Source organism: Giraffa tippelskirchi, chromosome 12, assembly GCF_054371585.1.
Source record: "Giraffa tippelskirchi isolate mGirTip1 chromosome 12, T2T-mGirTip1v1.2.pri, whole genome shotgun sequence".
Classification (NCBI taxonomy): domain Eukaryota; kingdom Metazoa; phylum Chordata; class Mammalia; order Artiodactyla; family Giraffidae; genus Giraffa; species Giraffa tippelskirchi.
The window spans coordinates 92182371-92204900 of record NC_137286.1 but is presented as its reverse complement, the minus strand read 5'-3'; the positions used below and the strand labels follow the sequence as shown (position 1 = coordinate 92204900).

Here is a 22530-nt window from a genome sequence, read left to right as displayed (position 1 = left end):
TTCCTGTGTAGAAGCAGATTTGTTCTCTTGTTATAGAAATGCTTATGCTTTAGTTCTTAGGGGTAACTATTCACTGCCTGAACATCTTTGGAAATGGTTGACTGGAGTCCTGTTGCATTTAAAGTATACATTTCAACTTGGAGTCAGTTTGTTTTTATGGAATTGTACTTCCATTGTTTAATTAGTAAATGTGTATTTTCTTAAAGAGTAATCTTTGTTTCCCCTTTCTATGCTGCTTTATTTTTCAGCTGTTAGTAATTTAGGCAGATTTGCCATGAACTTTTCAGTTTGGTTCTTTAAAATAATGGTTTTATTTCCCTTTCAGATTCCTTTGTTATCTGTAGTACTATGCAATCTTAGTGCTTAAGGTCTTGATCTAAACTTTGAGTTCAAAGTCAGATAAGAAACTTGCCATTACTCAGTTACCCTTATTTCCTTATTATTAGGCATACTTGTTATTTGGTTGTTAGGTTGTCAGTGTATAGCAGAACTATTAATTTTCTGTTTTTCTGCATCACATTTCATAAGTGGGAAAGACTTTTAGACATATTTACTTCCTACGTCCTATAAAAAATATTTCTTAGGTGTTTCCTTAGTAAAAGCTGTCATGGAGAGGCTGAGGACATTTGTAACTTAAACCTATATTTTCTTTTTCACAATTACCTTCCACCAGGGAACACTTAAGTTCTTGTCTATAAAGTTCACTAAAGTTGGAGATTGAATGTGGTCCAGCTGTGCTCTTATCATTTGCACCAAGAGAAGAGCCTGGAGATGAGGTTTTTGTATGTCAGGATTTATTAATTCAACAAGGGGTAGAGATTATGCCTTTTAGTTATTTTGATGAATAAGTGAAGAGGCAAGGAGTAATATCCTGAGTTGGCACATAAAAATGATACTAGCATTAAAGTAAGTCAGGAAGCCATAATTTTCCAAATGAAAATGACGATTAAGTAATCTTAATTAGAAGAAAATGTCTTTTCAGAAGCTATTTTTCATCATGAGGTTTTTTTCTTGCTGATTTAAATACATATTTTCTAGTTAAAAACAAATAATCAAGAATTTTGAGTGTCTCATATATTTAATAGTGAATATAGATCATGTTTTCTTTGTGAGATTGCCTATTTTTTGTGGAATACCTGTTTTCTATAAACTCAGCGTTTCTATGTAAGTGCTTCCCCTCTCATCCTCTGTCCTAGGATCTGTGGAGCCCATAGTACTAAATACTTATGTATAATCTCAGTAGTTGAAGGAAGTGAGAAAAGGTGAGCTAGATAAAAGGGCATATTAAGTTTATAAAGCATCTAAAAACCTTTATATAAACTTTTGAAAAAGTTTTCCTAAAACACTTAAATGGGGTTTATATATATCTGCATATTTATACAGATACCTCCACATGTTCCTCCCACCCACATACGTGCATATATGGGTTTCCAGAATCAATTCCAAGAGTTTTTAATATCTATTTATTGCATAAGTTTCGTTAACATACTTAAAACATGTTTGCGCTATTAGCTAGTATACTAAGAACTTGCAGGGCATCAGTAAGGTTAAAGTGGCTGAGAAAAAAGTGGTTCTTCGTGAATGTTTTCTCAAGCATGTTGGATATCTCACTAATAAATTCCTTGCGTATTGAAGTCCTTATAAATAATTTTGACAATTAGTACCATTTGCTGATATTTTTACACTCATGGGATGATGTATAATCAGTCTTATAAATTTTAGTAACAACTTAGTCAATTGCTTATCATTGCAGCTAAATCTGATAAAAATTTTTTCTACATGTGTTCACCAGGGTTTCAAATAATGCTGATTTTTTAAGAGCCACTGAAAATTTGATCCTGCCTTAATATCTGTTGGACATGTATATCTGATTAAAATTTCATATCTAGATTGGTTTATTTTTCATACTTTAGCAAGTTCTATTTTTGTCAATATTTTCAACATTGTTTAAGTTAGTTTCCAGTTAGGTTTAGCTGCTAAATATTATCTGACCTGCAGTTCATCATTTTTGTCACTGGACTGATTCCACACTCCTGCTACTCAATACACTAGTACTAATTCAGTTGTTCCAGGACTTAGAATGGTACCTACTACCCTATACCTTTGGTGAAGACAATCCTTGAGTAATAACATAAAAGGAGATATGTGTTTAATTTTTTGAGGGATTTATATTCCAAGTGTTTACCTCATTGAAAAATGGCAGCTTTTAGATAAGATCAAATTGAATGAATCTCAGGGAGAATAATGCCAGCCAATTTTATTCTTCAGCATAAAGAGCTATTTGTGAACTAAGCAGATAATTCAGCTAGATTTCTAGTAATACTGCTTTTTTCTCTTCACCAAGGTGGTACCCATTTAGTTCTCGGGTAGTATGTAATAAAGGCTTCTCTTTTAATGATGGTAGGTGAAGTAATGAAAACTTGATTCCCATTTAGGTTTTTGGTTTCCTTTAGGCTACCAAGAAATGTATAAACAGTAGTTTGGTATTTATTGACCTGTAGATATCTTTTCAACAGAAAGTAGATTATTATCCTTGAACATTCTGTGCTGAATATGAACTGGAGTCCTTTTAAGTCCCTGAACCTGTTTTTCCTACTTTTTAAATTTAAACATGTAATAGCAAATATACCATCCTAACCATTTTTAAATGAACAGTTCAGTAGTGTTCAGGTTATCGTGTAGCCAGTCTCCAGAACATTTTCATCTTTCAAAACTGAAACTCCTTTTAAAACAATAACTCCTTATTTCCCCCTAACCCCAGCCACTGGCAATCAAAGAATAGCACCATTCTACTTTCTGTTTCTATACATTTGACTGCTCTAGAGATACCTCCTGTAAATGGAATCACGTTGTAGCATGTATCAGGGTGTCATTTCTTTTTATGACTAAATAATATTCCATTGTATGTGTATACCACATTTACAAAGTTTTTTCTGTGTACACCACATTTTGCCTGTCCATTACTGATGAACGCTTTGGCTGCGCCCACTCTTGGCTGTTGTGAGTAATGCTGCTGTGAACATGCTGTGCCAGTGTCTCTTGAGATCCTGCATTCAGTTCTTTACACCCTGAAGTAGAATCGCTAGATTGTTTGATAATTCTGTTTTTTAAAAAATTAAGAAAAGGCCATATTGTTGTACATAAAGGTTGCACTATTTACTATTCCCACCAGTAGTGCACAAGGATTTCAGTTTTTCCACATCCTTGATAACACTGTTTTCCTTTCTTCTAATATTAGCCCTCTTAATGGATTTGAGATGTTATCTCATTGGTTTATTTGAATTTACCTGATTATTTAATATTATTTATATTGTACATCTCTTCATATGCTGGGTGGACATTTGTATATTGTTTTTGGAGAAATGTCTGATCAAGTCCTTTGCTTATTTTTTAATTGTTACTTTGTTCTGTTGTTGATTTGTGGGAGTCCTTTAAATATTCTGGATATTATCCTCTTATCAGATATGCAATTTGCAGATATTTTCTCCCCTTCCATGAGTTGCCTTTTCACTCTGTTGATTGTCCCTTTTTACAGATGTTTATTTTTATGTATTCCTATTTATCTTTTGCTGCCTTTGCTTTTGGTGTCATATCCAAGAAATCATTGCCAAATCCAATGTATTCATGCTTTCCCCCTGTATTTTCTTTTAGGAGGTTTACTTTTACATCTTAACGTTTATGTCTTTAATCCATTTGGAATTAATTTTGGTATATGGTATAGGGAGTAAGTGTCCAGCTTCATTCTTTTGCATGTGGACATCCAATATTTCCAACACCATTTGTTGAAGAGACTGTCCTCCCCTTTGAAGGGTCTTGGAAAGTCCCTGAAATTATTTTCAATAATTACTGATGGATAGGGCCCTCTATAATCAAACTGGTTTAAATGTTTTTTTCTCCATCTTTAATTGTGTAAAGGAAGAGCAGTGGCTAGGAATGTGAAAATGGATTTTAAAATCTGACCTTGACATTGAATTACTCTGTCACACTGGGCAGTCACTTTACTACCCTATGCCTCTGCTTCTTCGTTCCCAAACTGCCAGTAATGAAGCCATTTATACCCTTATAGCGCAGAAGGCAATGGCAACCCACTCCAGTACTCTTGCCTGGAAAATCCCATGGACGGAGGAGCCAGTAGGCTGCAGTCTATGGGGTCACTAGGGGTCAGACACGACTGAGCGGCTTCACTTTCACTTTTCACTTTCATGCATTGGAGAAGGAAATGGCAACCCACTCCAGTATTCTTGCCTGGAGAATCCCAGGGACGGGGGAGCCCGGTGGGCTGCCGTTTATGGGGTCGCACAGAGTCGGACACGACTGAAGCGACTTAGCAGCAGCAACAGCATACATACCCTTATAGAGTCAATGAGAGGTTGAAATGGGATAATACGGTAAAATGCACTTCAAAAGTTATGAAGTGCTCAGTAGATACAAGACATACTTTTCTCTCCTGAATAAATTACTTACCTCTAGTTTTCTATTATTTTTCCCTGTTGAATTGGAAAGTACAGTGATAAAAATCTAGTGATATTTAAAGCTGATATTTCTTACATGCTTTGAAATCTGTCAGTAACATTAAATATATTTATTTTTGGGGGGAGTGAGCTTTGTATTGCTTCCTAGGGGAGGCAGTGTGAATAAAAAGTAAATATAAGTTGATTAAAGTTGTCTTAATGATAGTTGATAAGCATGGGATAAAGGATTGGATTTTTTTAAGTGTTAAATGAAAACTGGATGAATATAGTTCAGTAGATAAGTCAGAAAATCATTTTTTTTATAGGAATGTAAATTAGAAAAGTAACCCTCAGAAGACAAAAGCACATATTTTAGGATTCTTTCAAATAGGGAGCTCCCCCTAGTGCGTTTAAGATGATATTTACACACATTTGATTTACAAGGAACTTTTGAGGAGCACATCTATTGGGTAAATCAAGGGATATTTTAATAAGGTTTGACTGAGCTCAAAGTAGTATAACATGGCTGTGATTTGTTTCCTGTTGAGCAGTAAATTTGAAGGTGGTAACTTATGACAGATTTCAAGACCCAGGTTTTATTTTCTTTGAAAACACTTGCTATAATTTGTCTTCATAATTTTACATGCTATATCTGTTTTCTAAAAGATAAAAAACCACCTTGGTGTGATGGTTTTAAAAGAAAATGAAAATATCCTAAAGACATTGCATTCTTAATTAGAAATTATTGAAAATAAATCAAAAGTACAAAAGGTGAAAGTAATATGTTCCATTTCTTCAAAGAGAATATTCCCCCTTTATGCAAAAGAATGTCAATAATTTAGTATTAAGCTATGTATGAAAAATTATATACATTAAATTATGTGTGAAAATTAATTAGCAATAATCGCGCCTCGGATAAACCTCATTGGCTACGATACTGCCACTGCGCAAAGCTATGTGTGAAAATTAAAAGGCCAAGAACAGATATTTGAAAGAATATCACTTATTCAATTCTTTTCAATTGATTTAAGGTCATTTATGGTTAGAATTAACTAAAAGTATGGTTTAGCCATGTTTGTGGTATGGATTTCTCCAAGGAGACTATAATATTTTATAAGTTAATTTTCTTAAATATTTAAAGTTATTTTTAGTCATCATACTCCACTCAAATTTATATACTTTTATAAATTGTCTTGGTGGAGTGTTTTTCCTTTGGTTGATCAACACTAACGTATTATCAGCACTGTTTTTTGTGTTTTTTTTTTCCATTTTATTTTTAAATTTTCTCTTTTTAGCCATGTGGCTTGCAGGGTCTTAGTTCCCTGACCAATAATTGAACCCTAGCCCACAGCAGTTAAAGCGTTGGGTTCTAACCACTGGACTGGCATGGAATTCCCTGTTTTCTTTCATTTTAAAGAAGTAATTTCTTTATACAAACTTAATATTTGTTTAGCCTTATTATTAATCTGCTTAATTTAAGCATGGTCCCAGAGCATAAAAAACTGAGTTTTTTGGATTTTGTCTTTATGCCCTGATCCCTCTTCTTTCCTCCATCCTTTTTTGTTGAGATACGCCCTAAATATATATATAGTATGTGTGAAGCTTAGTGAATTTTTATATACACTCTTGGAAAAACAAATTGAAACTTTTTGCATTTATGGACAGAACTTTTCATTAGATTTCCTGTAAGTATTACTATAGTTATTGTTTTTTGGGGCTTTAGAATTAAAAGCGATGTTAGACTTCATCTTCCTTATTTTATAAGTGTAGCAGGTAAGACCCAGTAAAGTTAAATGCTTAATTTTGTCACATTATGAAAGAGAGCAATTGGTTATGAAACAGTCATGCAGATTTTATTAGTAATTTGTATTTTATTTAAGAGCAAATTTTGTTTAAAGGTATAACCTATAGATGTGAATCCCTTTGGGTGGTGGGGGTTATATCTGGAGCTCTCTAGTGGAATATTCCTTCTTTCAATTCCTCTGAAAAGCAGGCATTTCATTTTGTCATTGTGTTGCATTTAGCTTTTCTTGTAACACCCTGTTAAAATACTGTTTGTTACATTCAGTTGGGTTTCCTTCCAAATCCTTTGTCCCTCCCCACTCCCTGAAAAATAATGTGAATGTGGGGGATGGTTGACAGGATTTTATATATGTGTGTATGTATGTATATATATATATATATATATATATATATATATATATATGTATGTATGTTTGATGGCACTTTTTGCACTCTTAGTTTATTAAGTTTCTGATGTAGTTAATACAGTACTATTACCCTAGTCAGTTAGTCAGTTGATTTCTCCAGTGTCATATGCTGGCCAGTATTACTGTTGTAATTACAAGTTTTTACCTGGACAGTTTGTAAGTTGTTAACTACCAGTTAGTTTGCTTTGATATAAGATACTTTTAAAAATCTCTACCGATTGTTTTTAAAATTCAGAAAAATCTGTTTGGCTCTTCACCCAAGTCATGTAATCTCTGAACCTCAGTTTCCCCATTAGGAAAATAGAATGGAAGAATCTTATCTTGTAGGATTGTGGTGAAGATTGATAAACACTGTGATTTGTTAGTGTAATAACACCTATTACCATTTCTGTGAATTTCCTTTTATTTGAATTAAAAAAAACAGGAATTGTAGGTACATGGAGTATTTCATCCACATTTTTAAGAACAAGAAATGTGATAGAGAAAGAACGAACTGCTTTGTTAGAACTGGCTGTGCCACGCTCTGCTGCTACTAGATATTGTATTGACTGACAAGTCCCTTAACTTTGCCTCACTTTTGTCATCCACAAAATGGTGATAATACCAATTGACAGTGTGTTTAAGGATTGAAAAGAACATTTGTTAATCATCTAGCAAAGTGCCTTCTTAGAAAAACTTTCTAATCTGCAGCCTTTGAGAAAAAACAGTAAATGTTTTTTTATAACCCAACTTGCATACATCACAAGAAGCTCGAATTAGCTGTCCAGCAGTTGCAGCTCAAGTGAAATCCCTTGCCACTGGGGACACAGTGGGTTTTGGCGTTGAATTGAAGCTTTCTAGATTTCTCCAAAATACTTTTCCCTGAGTATTACGAAAGTCTCCCCCCTCCCCCAGACCTCTAGTTCTTGTTCAGAAATGGTTTGATAACAATGAGTACTTCAAACAAATATGTTTTTGATTTTCAAAGCAAGAAAGGTTTAAGCTTCTTTGAGGAACTTTCCATCTTAGACCATTTTTAGGGCTTTGTAGCAGTATATTTTAGAATTCAGGTGAGTAATGGTTAGGATGAGGTGAAAGATGTTCTTGTGCAGAAGGAAAGTCAAATGGAAAATGTATGATCCCTTTTATTGTTTGTAATGTAGGTTTATTTGGGATGAGCCTGGGAAGGATTATTTTATGTAATGATGTTTCTGTTAGGGTCTGTGTGATTTGAAATTTGATGTATTGTTAGATAGTTGCACCTAAAAAGTATTTTTTTTTAATTTTTTTTTTTAATTGAAGGATAATTGCTTTACAGAATTTTGTGTTCTGTCAAACCTCAACGTGAATCAGCCATAGGTATACATATATCCCCTGCCTTTAGAACCTCCCTCCCATCTCTCCCCACCCCACCCCTCTAGTTGCTGTATGTGTCAGGAAACTCAAACAGGGGCTCTGTATCAACCTAAAAAGTATTTTAATTTAAAAATCTTATAACAGAATTAGTTGTAATCGGAGGACAAATTTACATTAGCTTGAGTGAGTTAAAGTTGCTCAGTCGTGTCTGACTTTTTGCGACCCCATGGACTGTGTCAGTTCTCTAGGACAGAATACTGGAGTGGGTAGCCTTTCCCAGCCTACTGGTGACTTATCAAAACTTATTCTAGGTCCTACATACTTTTTTTTTTAATCTGTTCTTAAAAGGAAATGACATTTTAACATTTTCCATCTATTAGTTTTGCTCAGGTAAGCTGGGGAACATGTGAAGGTCCTTGGAAGGATGATATCTTCTAAAAAATTTTGTTCTGGAAAGGAAAACAGTTCTGAGTATGTGAGAAAAAGTAATGTAGCCTTAGCTATTAGGTAATGTAATTTGACTGGTCATTGACAGGTTTGGTGCTGGCATCAGTGTTGAAGGAAAACTCTCCCTTTGTCTTAAAGCTGGTGAAGCTAATTAGGAATCAGGAAACACCAACAAACTCTTCTGGTTATTCTGGAGTTGATAAACACTAGAAGCATCCAAACTCTTCAGGAGGATTAAAAACAATTGACTGTTTTTAATCATAGAATTTGAAGATGATTAAGTAAGCTTTGTGGAAGGTTAGACTATGAACCACAGTGGTGATGTTACAAAGGCTGGGTCTATAAGATAATGACAGATTATAGTACTTTTGGATTATTAGAAATAAGCAAAGTGATGTTTTTGTGACTCCTGAGGTAATGCCTGAGTTTTGATGGTTTCTGGTTTTGATGATTTCATTTATGTACTTTGGAAGACATTAAATGTAAAATTTTGGATTTTTATTGTACATTTTTGTCAATCTCATTTTTCAAACCAGTAAGTTAGAAGGAAAACCCAAGTAATTGCATCCATAACATTGGGCCTAAATCAGGTAGTAGAAAGAGAAAAGGATCTTTACATTTAAATTTTGTTAATCCAGAATGGATAATGTCTCATCCCAAACAAGATTATATTGAATGTAAATCCTTATATAGAAAAGTTATCTTATGTTTTTAGAGCTTCCATTTCAGTGTGTATCAAGCAAAAACATGTAGCAGTCTGTGTAGGCACCCACCCATCCATATGTGACATCTGCTTTTTCATGAGGTTCATTTCTAATGTAAAACCTTGGAGGATTCATATGTATAGTTAGGAAGTCTTGTAAAAATTTGTTTTTAACAATAGATCCATATATTATGTGGTTAGTTTTTTGTTTCCCAAGTATGTCATCTATTTTGCAAAACTGAAATCTATAAACCTTGGGAAGGTGTTTAGTACAAGCATCTATAAATGTCTGGATCAAAATCTGGCCGGAGTGCATTTCTAGAAACTCTTTTACTCAAGTTTATATACCTAAATGATGAATTTGGAGAAATTTAAATGTTTCCTCCTAAAAATATCTTACTGAAATTGGGTTACCACAGATTCTTTCCCAGAAAACAAAAATTCCATACTTTTTTTTTTTTTTTTTACCGAGTAGGGCCTCTTGAAACTAATTTCGCATTATGGTTTATCCAGTTAAATTATTTTGAGGTTGACCTTAAGCCATAGCATATGAAAAACAACAGAGTATTGTTAGTTTTTCCAAGTGCTTATCATGAATTATTTTCCTTTATTAAGTTTGATACTTTAATTGCTAACTTTACTGATATGTTTATTAGGCAGTTCTTCATTTTCAGTTGTGGTCTTGAAGATACTTGTATAATAGAATGCTGAGGCTGAAGTCCATCTTTTTTGTACGACAGCTGTTATATTTGATTCTTTTGAGCGTATATTCATAATGTGGATATTTAGAAGGAAGTAATGATAATGGTTAAAGATACGATTTAATGAGACTTTTGCAAATGTGATATCTGTAGGGTTGGTGGTAATCAACACCCAAGGAGATGATTATTTTTGATAGAATAGGAAGATGTGTATTTTTTTTTTTGGAGGTCAGATTTCTAGCTGTATAACTTTCCCCATCTTTGAAAATGTGTTTTCATTTCATCTTGGTGTTTTGTTTTTTTTTTTACTTTTTCTGTTATGTTTCTAACATTTTTTTAATTTTAAATTTTATTTGTATTTTGGCTGAATCACAGCAGCTTCTGGGATCTTAGTTCCCCAACCAGGGATCAGACTGGGCCATCGGTAGTGAGGGTGTGGAGCCCTACCCACTGAACCACCAGGGAATTCCCTAACCTGTTGTTATTACATATTTTGCTGAAATTAAATTAATACTATGCAATCCATTTAATATTTCAGATATATTGAATTTATATTACTTTTCTTTGATACACTAATACTTAGTCTTATCATTTATTGAGTTTCTAACACTTTTTTCCACAAAGTCAAGCTTGTAACTTTTCAGTTCTGATAGTGAATATTTTTTACATTACTAGTACGGTTGACCCTTAAATGACACAAGTTTGAACTGTGCAGGTTCACTTATCATGTGGAATTTCTTACATACTACAACCATCTGGGGATTGGTTGAATCTGAGGTTGTGAAATTGCAGATATAAAGGGCTGATTGTAAAGTTATATGTAGATTTTTGACTCTGCAGGGGTCAGCGCCCCTAAACTTTGCATTCAAGGGTCACCTGTATTTAGTTTATTATTTCAATCAAATCCTAGGATGTTGCCCCTCAGTCATTATGCTAAAATTAATATGTAAGATTCCCTCCTACTTTTGCTAAAGTCTTATTATTCCATCTCTTTCTATTGCTATTTTTTAAAAATAAGGAATTAGAGGAACTGTTTTAGTATACAATTGTATAATGGAGTTACTTGAAACTTAAAGTGTATTTCTTTTAATGGGGAATTTTAACGTGTTTTTAAAGTTTATGCTTTAACATATTCTAAGTACTAGATTTTTATGCATTAGCAGATATTTTTTTAAGTTTTATTTTTGAATATTAAGCACATTTTAATTTTGAATAGTACTTGTTTTGAGTATGTAATAAATGTGCATGGTTAAAAAGTTTAAGCATTAGAGAAAGTTATATAGTTGCTGAAAGTTATATAGTTGCTCAACTCAGTTCTTCAGAGGCTACCATGGTAAATCCGTTTATAGTGTGTATCCTTCAGAAATCTCTTTACATAATCAAAAGTATTAATTTAAAAGCACTAATTTGCACTAATTTCTTAAGAGGAATATCTGAATTTTTACATCAAAGACTTATTTATGCCACACCACTTGGGATCTTGACTGTAAAAGTAATAATCTTGCTGAATTCAAAAACAAACATAAAACTTATATTTCTGGCCTTGGAGTATTGATTTTAATGTAAGCCTGTTGGGCTGTTAGTGGCTTAAATAATTATTATATTTTCTTTGGAATGTGTAATTAAGCAGTTGTGTATTCATCCCTGTAATATAATGAGTCTTCTCATCCTTTAATAAACAAAAGCTAAACAGTATTACTGACAGTATTGAATAGAAAATATAATTTGCACATCAAAACTATGATTTCATAGGTCTTATTGCTAGAGTGTGAAGCTAAAAAATGATACTGAGTTAAAAAATATTAAGTATATAAGTATTGTAATAGATATTGAAAAAATTCTGGTTGTGATTTTCAAGGGTCTGAAGTTTGAGCAATACTGAACTAAAGAATGTTATTTATTCTGGTTGACTTTTGCACAGTATGTATTAAAACCTTTTTTCAATTCTGTATAGTTGTAAAAGTATTTATTAGTATTATGATTAATAAGACTTCGGATGTGAATTGCATTCTTAGATGCTTTTCTTTTAGAAATAAGCTTAAAGTAGAATATTTTTAATATTTAGGAGACCATACATTGTTACTTCTTTATTATCTACGGTATTAGAGGAAAATAGGGTAGATAATGAATGCAGGCTTCATTTCATACTTTTACTATTTATGCAGATTCCACAGAGATGTATATAAAGGGAACTTAAAGCCTCTAGTCTTGAACTTAACTTAAAAAATTTTTAGCTGCTGTCCTGCTAGGTACTTGTCCAGTATATGCATGAGAACCTTTAGTGATGTAGTAGTTATTCTTAAAGCTGCCTTTTCCATTTCTTTACATTTTTAACTTGTCACTGTAATTTGCTTGAAAAGGAAGTTTTAAATAGGAAAAAAGCACAGGCTAGTTCTGAAAGTTTTTGATTTTCTGCTAGGTAATATACTTTCAGCCTAGACATATAATGTTATACATCTAGACATCTTTTTTGTTGATTTCCATTGGCCATAGCTTTCTTGTCACACAGCACAGTAGCTCACTGGTGACAGATGCTGGTAAGCTGAAGATGCTGTCACAGGAGAGAGTCAGAGAGCAGATCTCGGGTGCCCGTTTTCCCTGTCCTGGGAAAAGTGTAACGTAGACAAGCACTTGGCTGTCCTTCTGGGATTTGTTTCAACCACCGATATCATGGTGGAGCATGGTGGCATGAAAGGAAAACTTGAGCCCTCTGGTCCTTCAGCAGAGGTAGCCACTAAAAGGTCTACTGAATATTTAGAGCTTCCTAAAAGGTCTACTGAATATTTAGAGCTTCCTTCCTTTCGCTATCACGTCAAAAGATAATAGCTAAGACAAGCTAAGGGTGCAGTAAAAACTCCTGTGCCTCCCCACCCCCTTACATTTTAAATTTCTTGGGTAAAACTAAAAATTTTGAATCAGAACCAGATTGGTTTTTATTTGAAGGAAAATTAGGCTTATTTTTACATTTTAAAAACTATTTTTGCTGAATGCTAATAACTTGTTTTAACATTTCCAAAGCAATTTTTTGCAGAATTGCAATAGGTTTTAGTTGGATAAATCTACTTTAATTTTATTTTTAACATTCCCATATTAAGATTTTATGCCTTACTTTAACATAAGAATAATGTTAAATTATTGAGAGAATATATGTGAAGTGAAAGTTTTTGTATTTATCTTCAGCAGAACTCTTACCTGAGGCTTTTGGCCAATATTAAATTTAAATTTTCTAAATGACAAGATTTCCATCAGTAAATATCTCTAGAGGTAGAGTTATACTTTGCGCCGTATTTTTTTGTTGTTGTTTGGTTACATGTCTAGATTCTTTATGCCAAGAACCAGGGTTCTGAGAGGAAAACATCTGAGTTTAATTCTGCTAATGGCATAAGTAAACTTTTAGTCCCTCTACTGGCTGCCTTTGTCGTAGCAGATCTTAAATTTTTTTTTTTTTCTTTTCAACTCTAAGATAAAGACTAGCTTTATGACTGAGGTGAATTTTGAGGTAAATTCTAATATGAACTGTCTCCAAATTGAGTGACTTCATAGATATCCTTATTAAGAATAAAAATATAAAATAGTGACTCAAGTTTTGAGAATTATTAAACTTTGCAGATTTTTGTAAAACATGAAGAAAATAATCTTGTGATACTGGCAGACAATCAAAAAATGTGTTTTAGTTTGCTGGGTAAAAGATAATATTAGAGAAAGATTCCAGTTGTTTACATACTTTTGCCAAGAGTAAACATACTAGAAAAGGCAGAGGACGAATAGCCTAAAACTATATGTAAGACAACTTATTGGCACAACATGGTGTGGTCATTTTCTGCAGGTTATTTAGAAATTTATGCTTAGATAAATGTCAATACAATCATTTTTATATAGAGATTGGGATAATTTTTCCCTGGGGAAATAAACCTCTGTTTGTGTGTAAATTACATTCATTAAGTCATTATTCTAATTTTTATCATAACTAATACTGTTCCTTTTCTTAGTGTGATTCCTGACTAAGCTGTCTCACCTGAGAAAGGAAGGGGTCTTAGGCACAGTAGAGTTAAATGAGGAAAGGTGAATGAGGATGGCCATATTTTTCTTTACTTTTTTCTGCCTTTGATATTTACTTGTATTTCCCAAAATTTAAAAGTCATTAAAAGCTTTTAATATTATTTTATTTTTTCATTTGTATATATCGTGTCTGAAAGTTGATTGAAGTTATAGAGTTTTTAAAAGTAAGTAATATGTACAACATTTTGTTTTACTGTGTTTTTCTTGGGGGAGTGGTATATTGATTTATATATAGAAAAATTGATAAGGCATCACAGAACTGCAGGAAATAAGACATCACAGAGCAGCAGGAAACCAAATAAATGAATAGTCCTACTGTACATAGTTAATTTTACTGCAGATAGATATATTAAATAAAACCAAATTGATTGTAATCCTGTAATACTGGGGGATTCCCTGGTGACTAATTCTAATACTATAATACTGGGGACTTCCCTGGAAAAGAACTTTCCTGTCAATGCAGGAGATGCAGGTTCTGTCCCTGGGCTGGAAAGATCTGAAGAAGGAAATGACAGTCTGCTCCAGTGTTCTTACCTGGGAAAGCCTATGGACAGAGGAGCCTGGTGGGGTCTATGGGGTCGCAAGAGTCGGACAGGACTTAGTGACTAAACAACAACTGCAATTGTAATACCATTCTTTGTTGCATGAAAATGGCACAGTCCAGGTTGGTGTAGAATTGTATTCAAGAAAATTTAGCTGCTTCTATTAGGACATTCAGATGCTTCAGAAAGACCATGCAATTTAGATTTGGAATCACTTTCTGGCTTTGCCAGATTTCAGTTGTGTGACTTAGGGTTATATAGTTTAATCTCCGTGATTAAACATTTTTACTTCACCAAGTTTTTAGGATCGGATAAGATAAATGTAAGTGCTAATTACTGTTATCAAGTGCCTGGTTATTACAGTAATTTTAGGCATAGAATCTGAAGAGTAGTATGTACAAGGCTCCAGTAAAGTATCAATTAAGAGCTGTGTTGTCAAGAAAAAGTAACTTTGATTTTAATATTTAAATTTGGCGTAAATTTTCATAAAGACTTTTTGCTAAGTTTTAATACATTTGAACTTGATTTTTAGACATTATGGGTCTTAAATAAGTATGTATTTGAGTTTTTGGGTGGACAACATCATTCGTGAAGTTTTTAATAACTGTACATAGTTGTTTAATTATAAATATGACAAATCTTTTGGCTTTTGGAGGATAATTATGAGTGTGCTTACACAGAAATAAGAGTAGATGGTTTTCAAACTTTTGAACAGAAAATATGACTTTGATTTAGGTTAAAATATAAAGGTGATGCAGAGATAACTTGGGCAAGTATTTAGCCCATGCCCTGGTGGCATTAATAGATTTGCTGATTTGTTTCTTAAAGGAAGCAAGTCAGTTGTAGTTTTAGCTTAAAGGTGAAAGCGAGATATAGACAAGGACGTCTTGATTTTATCTCCCTTTGCCAAATTGTATTTGTAGCCAGATATGATATTTGGAGAGACGAGGAGAGGAGAGTTATTGTATGTCCATTGGTACATACTTTTATTATGTATGAGAATCGAGATTATGTATCATGCATCTAACAGTTCTTGATGTAGAGTAGTCACTCAGTCAGTGTTTGAATGGCAAACATGAATGAATGGACAGTGGATGACTGGATGGACATAAGTAGGAAGGAGGTGGAATACTCTTACTGCCTAGTGTAATAAGTTTGGGAAGCACTCATTTATATTGCAGTAAAGGTGATCTATATTTTTTGAAGCTTGTTCAAGTTTGAATAATTCTGATTGGCTCTGTGAACTTGGACAGGTCTGTATTAGCCTGTAATCAGTGAATTAAGTGTCCAGTGCTTAAATATTTTGTGCTCAGTGCTGAGGAAGAATGATGACATGATCCTTGCCTTCAGTGATTCAAACACAGGAAACAATAGCAAACAATACAAGATGGTGTGTTTTTTAAAAGTGTAGTAAAATGGTTAGCAAAATTTACCATCTTAACCATTTTCAAGTGTAGAGTTCAATGGTGTTAAGTATATTCACATTATTTTGTGAGATGTAATATATTTAAAGTGAACATAAGGAACAGATGCATGCTGTGGGGAAATATATTCAAAATCTACTCCATGAAAGCACTCCAGGTCTAGTTTTATTTGGGGAAATATTATGTTTTTTATTTAAGTTTGAAAATTACCACTATTAAAATTTGGAGAGGGAAAGAGGGGGTGAATTATTCAAGGCCAGAGCAATCAGGGAAAGTTTTAAGGCAGGAGAGGAAGACTTAAACTGGGCCTTAAAAAAGGATGAAGAATTAGATGGGTTGTGGGCAGGGAAAAGGAAAAGCATTCTTCATGAGGGAACCAATCAAAGCTCAGAGGTTGGGAATGAACACTGCCTGTTTCTAGATTGAAGAGGAGATCTGTGTTATGAGAATTTATTGTGTATGTTGGGGGTGAATGGTGTGAGAGACAGCACAGTAATGTAATGTTTTCCCAAATGTGTTCCATCTCCCATGATTGTTGTAGAGGAAGAAGGGAGGGAAATCACATCCTGCTCCTGCAAGGTTCTAGGAACATGTGAATGCAACTGCATTTGAAAGCCTTTAGAGGTTATTCCAACATGTTTTAATTTGGTCTGACCAGAGGACATTTTCTCTACTTGGAACCATTGTTTCTTGGACACTAGTTTGAAAAATGTTTATGTGACTTACATACATTTACACTTTTTTGAGTTAATAAGAAATTTAATATACCAAATACCCCCTGCTCCCTCTTTATGATTAGGTTATAATCACAGTGACTGTATGTGAAAAGTGTAAACTCAGTCAACAAATGAGTATGTGCTGTAATCTGCTAGTGATTGAGAGTTATATAAATGTAAGGGAAATGTTACAGAACTATAAAATATTACATGCTACATCCTTGCTATTCTGTGTGTGGTCAGTGGACATTAGTGTCTCCTAGCCTGCTATCTTGTTGGAAATGTGAAACCTTTAGTATTTGTCCCAGATCTACTGAGCCTACATTTTATTAAAATCTCCAAGTGATTCATATGCATGTTAAATTGTGCATGTCTCACATGCTGTTTTATATCGTATCCAGCAAAACTTCTTTCTGTCCTTTCTTGAACACTGTTAGTAGCAGAGAATTTAATACCTTTGATTTCAAACATAGTGTTTACCCTCTCTAACTTCTACATTTTGGTCATGGTTTTGTCTTAAAGAGTTATACAAAAGTGCTTCAGTATCGTAAATGAGAGTCATTTATGTGTAAAAGATAAGCTTCTGTTTATCTGAGTCCCTAACAAAATCTGTCACCTAGAATTGATCATAGCATTAGTGACTTGGCCAGAGATTTGAATGGAAGTTAGTGAAGTTGATTCACCTTAACTGTAGAGTATTTAAGAGCTCTGTGCCATTGTTTCATTGCCTATGCTGCTATTGTTTTTTTTACTCCTCTGGCCAAGCAATTTCTTTAAATCGCCATCCTTCTTAATTTTGACTTTTCATATTGGACTGTTTTGCTAAGCTCAGGGCAGGCCTAGTGTTTCTTTGGAACCAGCTCATGGAGCCCTTCCATCTCTATACTGGATCACTTGGCTAGATACTTTGATTATAGGCATAGATCACTTGGTAAATGTTGAGGAAGTTAAAAATTATTTTAATTTGTAATATCTAAATATGTCAAATCACTAGAATTTAACTGTAGGATCCCTTTTAAGAAGTTAAATACTTTTAGTTACTTAAGTATAGATGCTCACTGTAAAAATTAATACAATACAAAAATGTAGAAGTGAAGAATCCATTTTTTCCTCTTAATTCCAACCCTTCAAGGTTAACCCCTGTTTAGTTTATGTTTCCTTCTAAACCTTTTTTGAAAATGTACAAAAGGTATAGTTGTAAATAAAATTTAAAAACAAGAAAAGAGGATTTATATACTGTTTTGAAAATTGACTTTTTACTCAGAAAAATTAAGCTCATTTTTAGATGTTAATATGATCAATATGTTTTTTGACTTTAGGGAAGAAACCCCTTTTTTTTGGAGCCAGCAATAATTATTACAATTACTGATGGGAGCAAGTTGACTACTACCAGTGGAGTCCAGGATGAGGTAAGTTATGTTTATATCAGCATGGATTATGCAAAGGCATTTGAAAAAATCTTGATTTGTATATGCATTGTAGGATATTGAAACCTTAAGTAGGTTCTCTATTTGATGCAGTCTAGGCTCATCAAATGGCTCCTAGAACTCATTTACCGTCTCTCTTGTTTGTAGCATTGGCCTCTAATTTTTCTTGAATAGGAATCCCTTCTGTGAAAAATTTTGGAGCTACCACCCATCTCAATTGTATGTGTATTTTTGAGTTTATGTGAGGGTCACAGTGTCAGTTACAGTAAATTTAGTAAAATGAATTCTTATTTGGAGGCTCCAAAAATGGATGCAGCATTTTAATAATTGCTGCTTGTTTCAGTGGATTGTCATGTGCACTCCGTTATGGAGACTCCTAGACTAGAGTGCAGCAAAGCCAGGAGGTGGTTAAGTCTAGGGAAAGTGAAGGTTTTTGGACATTTTAATTCTTAGTCAAATAGTATATAAATAAGTTAGAGCTAGCCTCACATATTCTCTGCTAGCATGCATTGTGCCGAGTTGGGTGTGTGTAGTGTGATAGGTTCAGTGCAAGGGATTCATCTTGACCTTAAGATGTTTTTACTGTAATATTTGAACTGCTCTTGAATATTATGTTTGTTTATTAAAATAGGTTGATATAGAAAGGAGGTGGTTTAGGCTATTCTCTTTACTGCTTGCAGCTGATTTAGAATCTTAATTTTAATTCTCACTGTATTCACAAAGGGTTTGTTTAAGTAGGAAAAGTGTAGTTTTTAAGTTCAGTAATTTTTAGAAATACTTTGATTTGTGTGACATTGTGGAATGCAAATTGGATATACAGTCCAGACAATTGTGTATCTAGTCTTTGTTCAACTACTTTCTAGCAATGAAGTTTGTACCTAGCATCCCTAAATTTCTCTGTACTCGTCCATAAATAAATTCTTGCCTTACCTCATAGAGTTGTTGAAAGACTGAAATGAAATAATGTAAATGAAAGTACTTGGTAGGCTCTAATGAAAAGAACACTGTATAATTCTACCATGAAACTTTGGAACTAGTATAGAATCGTTATTTCCTGATCTTGACTTAGGGGGAAGAGAGCCAGATTGATTTTGTTTGAACAGTTGATGTTGAAGGGGAATTTAGGATATAATTCACAGAAAAACAGTTGAAAAATTAGGTAGATTAAAATTTGTAATTAAATAATTTATAGACATAGCTATGGAATGCTCCATAGCTGACATTAATGGATTTTGAGGCTTTCTTAAACTTAGTTGATCTGTATATCCAATTATATACTGCCATTTTTCAGAAACAGATAGACATTGATTATATACATTAAGAGTGAATAGGTTGTTTAACTTCAATTTGAAAATTTCAAATTTTCCTACTTTGCTTTCCTTTTGAAAAATTTGAGAGAAAGATTGAGGTATGAGTATCAGGTCAGAAATACTATGATTTTGTTTTGTAGTTATGATGGCTGCAAAGGTATTTTTCATTTTTATTTACATTTTACATTTATTTGAAGTATTCCTCCATGTGAGATTATCTATTCAGGGTACTCTATCTTACCACCTTTGTAGAAATTCCCTTTGGGGTTCAGTATATTTTGTTCCCGTATATCTGGATCTGCTGTGTTTGTGATAATTTGTTTTAGCTTTACAAAATATCTTGAAATATATATATGGTGGAATTGCTCACCTTTTGTCCTAGGTCCTTGGGAGAGATACTGGAGAAGTAGAACTATGTGTTTATAGTAACCTGAAACTCATTCCTAGTAAGAGGTTGGGAAGAGTTTCCTGTGGGCCAGGATCTTATCTTTTAGTGCTTTTATTGTATCATCTACAATATTTAGCATAGTACTGAGAACAAGGCTTACATTAAAAAAGTATTGATTATAGATATTGCTATATTGAGTCTGATAGTCACAATCAAAATTGATCACAACTTCTTATCTGAGATAGATGATTCATTTGTTATGAGGCAAAGATTTATTTTGGATATGCTGTTGGAACATAGGTCTGTGAGTTGTTTTGGGTTTCAAGTTTAGGAGTTTGTTTGGTCATCTCCATGTTGGGTTCTTAATATTCCAACAAGACTCATTTTGAGGGCCAGAGAATGTATCTTGTATGTGTTTATTGTGGAAGGTTAATTTTTTGCTGAGGTGTGAAATACTTGTCTCTTCTAGTCCAAATAATTAATGATTCATTTTGAGGACAATTATCAATTTATAAAAGGCATAAAGATGCTTTTCGATGTGCTTGTTTTTTTGTGAGTGTGTGTGTGTGTGTTATATGATCTGTATTAAAATTTTTACTAGGAAATAACAAGCAAAATATTGCCTTTGCCTCTTTTTCTTCAGTCCTCTTAACCTTTACCTTTGGCAGAACTTGATTCCTTTTAAAGATTTATTGAATGAGTGATTGTTGATAACTTCCACATTAGATATGTGTGTATAGTTCTTGAGTAGCTGTGACTGCTGTTGATGTGACCTGTTACTATTTATAGAGTTGTGCATCCCACCCATACAATGCCCTTTGCTCAAAGTTCTGTTATCTCACATAGTGTATTTGGTATATTCTTCTAGTGTTATTTTTCAGTAATAAGTGTTCCTGCTGCTTTGAAATCATCCTTATGGCATATTACTTTTTATTTTACAAATGAGGAAATTGAGATCTGGGGCGGCAAAGTGATTTGCTCAAGGTTATAACATTTATTATTCCCAAACTCTGGATTAGAATTGATCTGAATTCCAAAGACATCCCAGCCCCTCCAGACCCAGTGCTTTTTCCCTAATGCTATCTGCTGTCTTTCTGTTTAAATCTATTACTGTATGTTCTTGAAATTTGCATTCTACTTACCTGATTTACTGTTGTCTGCTTCCCCTCTCTGTACATTTGTGACATGGGTATTATGTTCCTGTTCGCTAAGTGTTCCTTGAATGACCATTATGACCAGGGCATTTCTAGGTAGTGAAGATAACAAAGATGAATAGGGTGGGTTTCTGGTTCTTAAGTTCACAGTCTTATGGGGGAGGATTGTATGTTAAATGGTTTTATGAATGATAGAATAGTGATAACATTCTAGGTGTATGGAAGCACTAAAGGAGGAGAGGAAGGTTAATATTACCTATCCTGTTCATGTATCAGATCCTGTGTAATGTAAATTTTTATAATCATTTTAATTTTGATTAAATTCAAGGATCTTGTGATTCTGTGTAGGATGTGGCTCATAGATTATGTCTGTAAAAGTTATAGAGAAACTTGGTACAAAGTTGTTTTAAGCCTGGAAAATAGTTCATGGAAAAACTTGGTGCCATATTGCCTCCTGACCTGGCTAAATTTGTACAGGCCAGAATGATCTAATTACTTATAACTTGTTTGTCAAAATAATAACAGGGATACTATTTCCTCTATGACAAGTCATCATTTAGCAGTGTGTTAGAAGTTAGAAGAGAAACAGCATGTATTATGGACAAAACTTCTGAGCTGTGTAATATCATTTTGCCTTAATTGATGGTTTTAATTATCTTTTTTGGCCTTATTTAATGAAAATCCAGGCCATTGTCTGAGTTGTTCATGAGTGTGTTTCTAGTGTAGTGTTTTTGGATAACTCTGTAGAAATTTTGATGATGGCTTATGGTAGAAGAATATGTGTGTATCTTTTGACTTTTTTCCTTTTTAAATGTAGCTATTTGATAAAAATTTTTTTGCAGTGTTTTCATTTATGAGGTAGGAGTTAGATGGGACCTTGAATTCTGATACATGAGAAATCTGTGTATTTCTTATTGCCATAGTCAGTCATCTTTGGTGTTGATAAGCATACTTGTGGTCAAATACTCCTAGTATCATTCATCATGTTATGTTACTAATGTATCAGATGTTTTGGTAGATTCACCAAATTATAATTAGAGTTACTGAAAAAAATTTTCTGGTTTTTATTGCTTGAGAAGATCTTCTTTAATACTCTTTTGCAGTGGAAAACTCTTCTGTGCAATGATTCCAGGAACACGTGGCTAACTATATTGCTCAATAAAGTAGCCAGAAGAAATCCTGCCAGTCCCTTCTTGGTGATGAATGACATTCCAGGATCATGTAGCAGTTATTTTTCTCTTCCTTGAAAGTGCTAATAGTAGTGTTACCTTTCAGATATTGAGATTTGCTGAAGACTCTGCATCTCTTTATCAATGTTGTGATTGCCCCTAGAGGCTAACATTTTAGAGAAGATACTTGCAGTCCAAAAAACCTATTGGCTTTTGACATGAAAAGTTTTGCCCTCTTATGAGTTTTCCAGGTTTTTAAGGCAAACTAGGACAGCTACTTTCATAACTTCTTGAAAGAGTACTTGTTTGTAGAAAGAGAAATGTCTGAGTAAGCTCAACTGTGTATTAAAGTGGCTGTCCTTTGTGATCTTATCTTTCAGTTTTTCAGTTCTCAAAAGTTGATGCAGAAGCCCCATCAGTCTTTGAGATGTGGACTGGTATTAGTGATTTTTCTGGATCATTCTGGGCAATATAGAATGAATTTACCTTTTATA

The 22530-nt window shown here is 33.5% G+C and overlaps 1 protein-coding gene and 1 non-coding gene across 4 annotated transcripts in view; one reads left to right on the top strand and one right to left on the bottom strand.

The window, feature by feature from the left end:
• Window positions 1-22530, top strand: part of INTS6 (integrator complex subunit 6) — an 80112-nt gene that overhangs the window by 3065 nt on the left and 54517 nt on the right. For all 3 annotated transcript variants that reach the window (XM_081547609.1, XM_081547606.1, XM_081547607.1), the window contains one exon: window positions 17908-17997. In XM_081547609.1, the coding sequence (XP_081403735.1) occupies window positions 17908-17997 (90 nt within the window). The remainder of the gene's footprint in view (window positions 1-17907; window positions 17998-22530) is intronic.
• Window positions 5264-5406, bottom strand: LOC145530766 (U4 spliceosomal RNA). Its single transcript, XR_014072062.1, has one exon. It is a non-coding gene; the product is annotated as a U4 spliceosomal RNA (small nuclear RNA).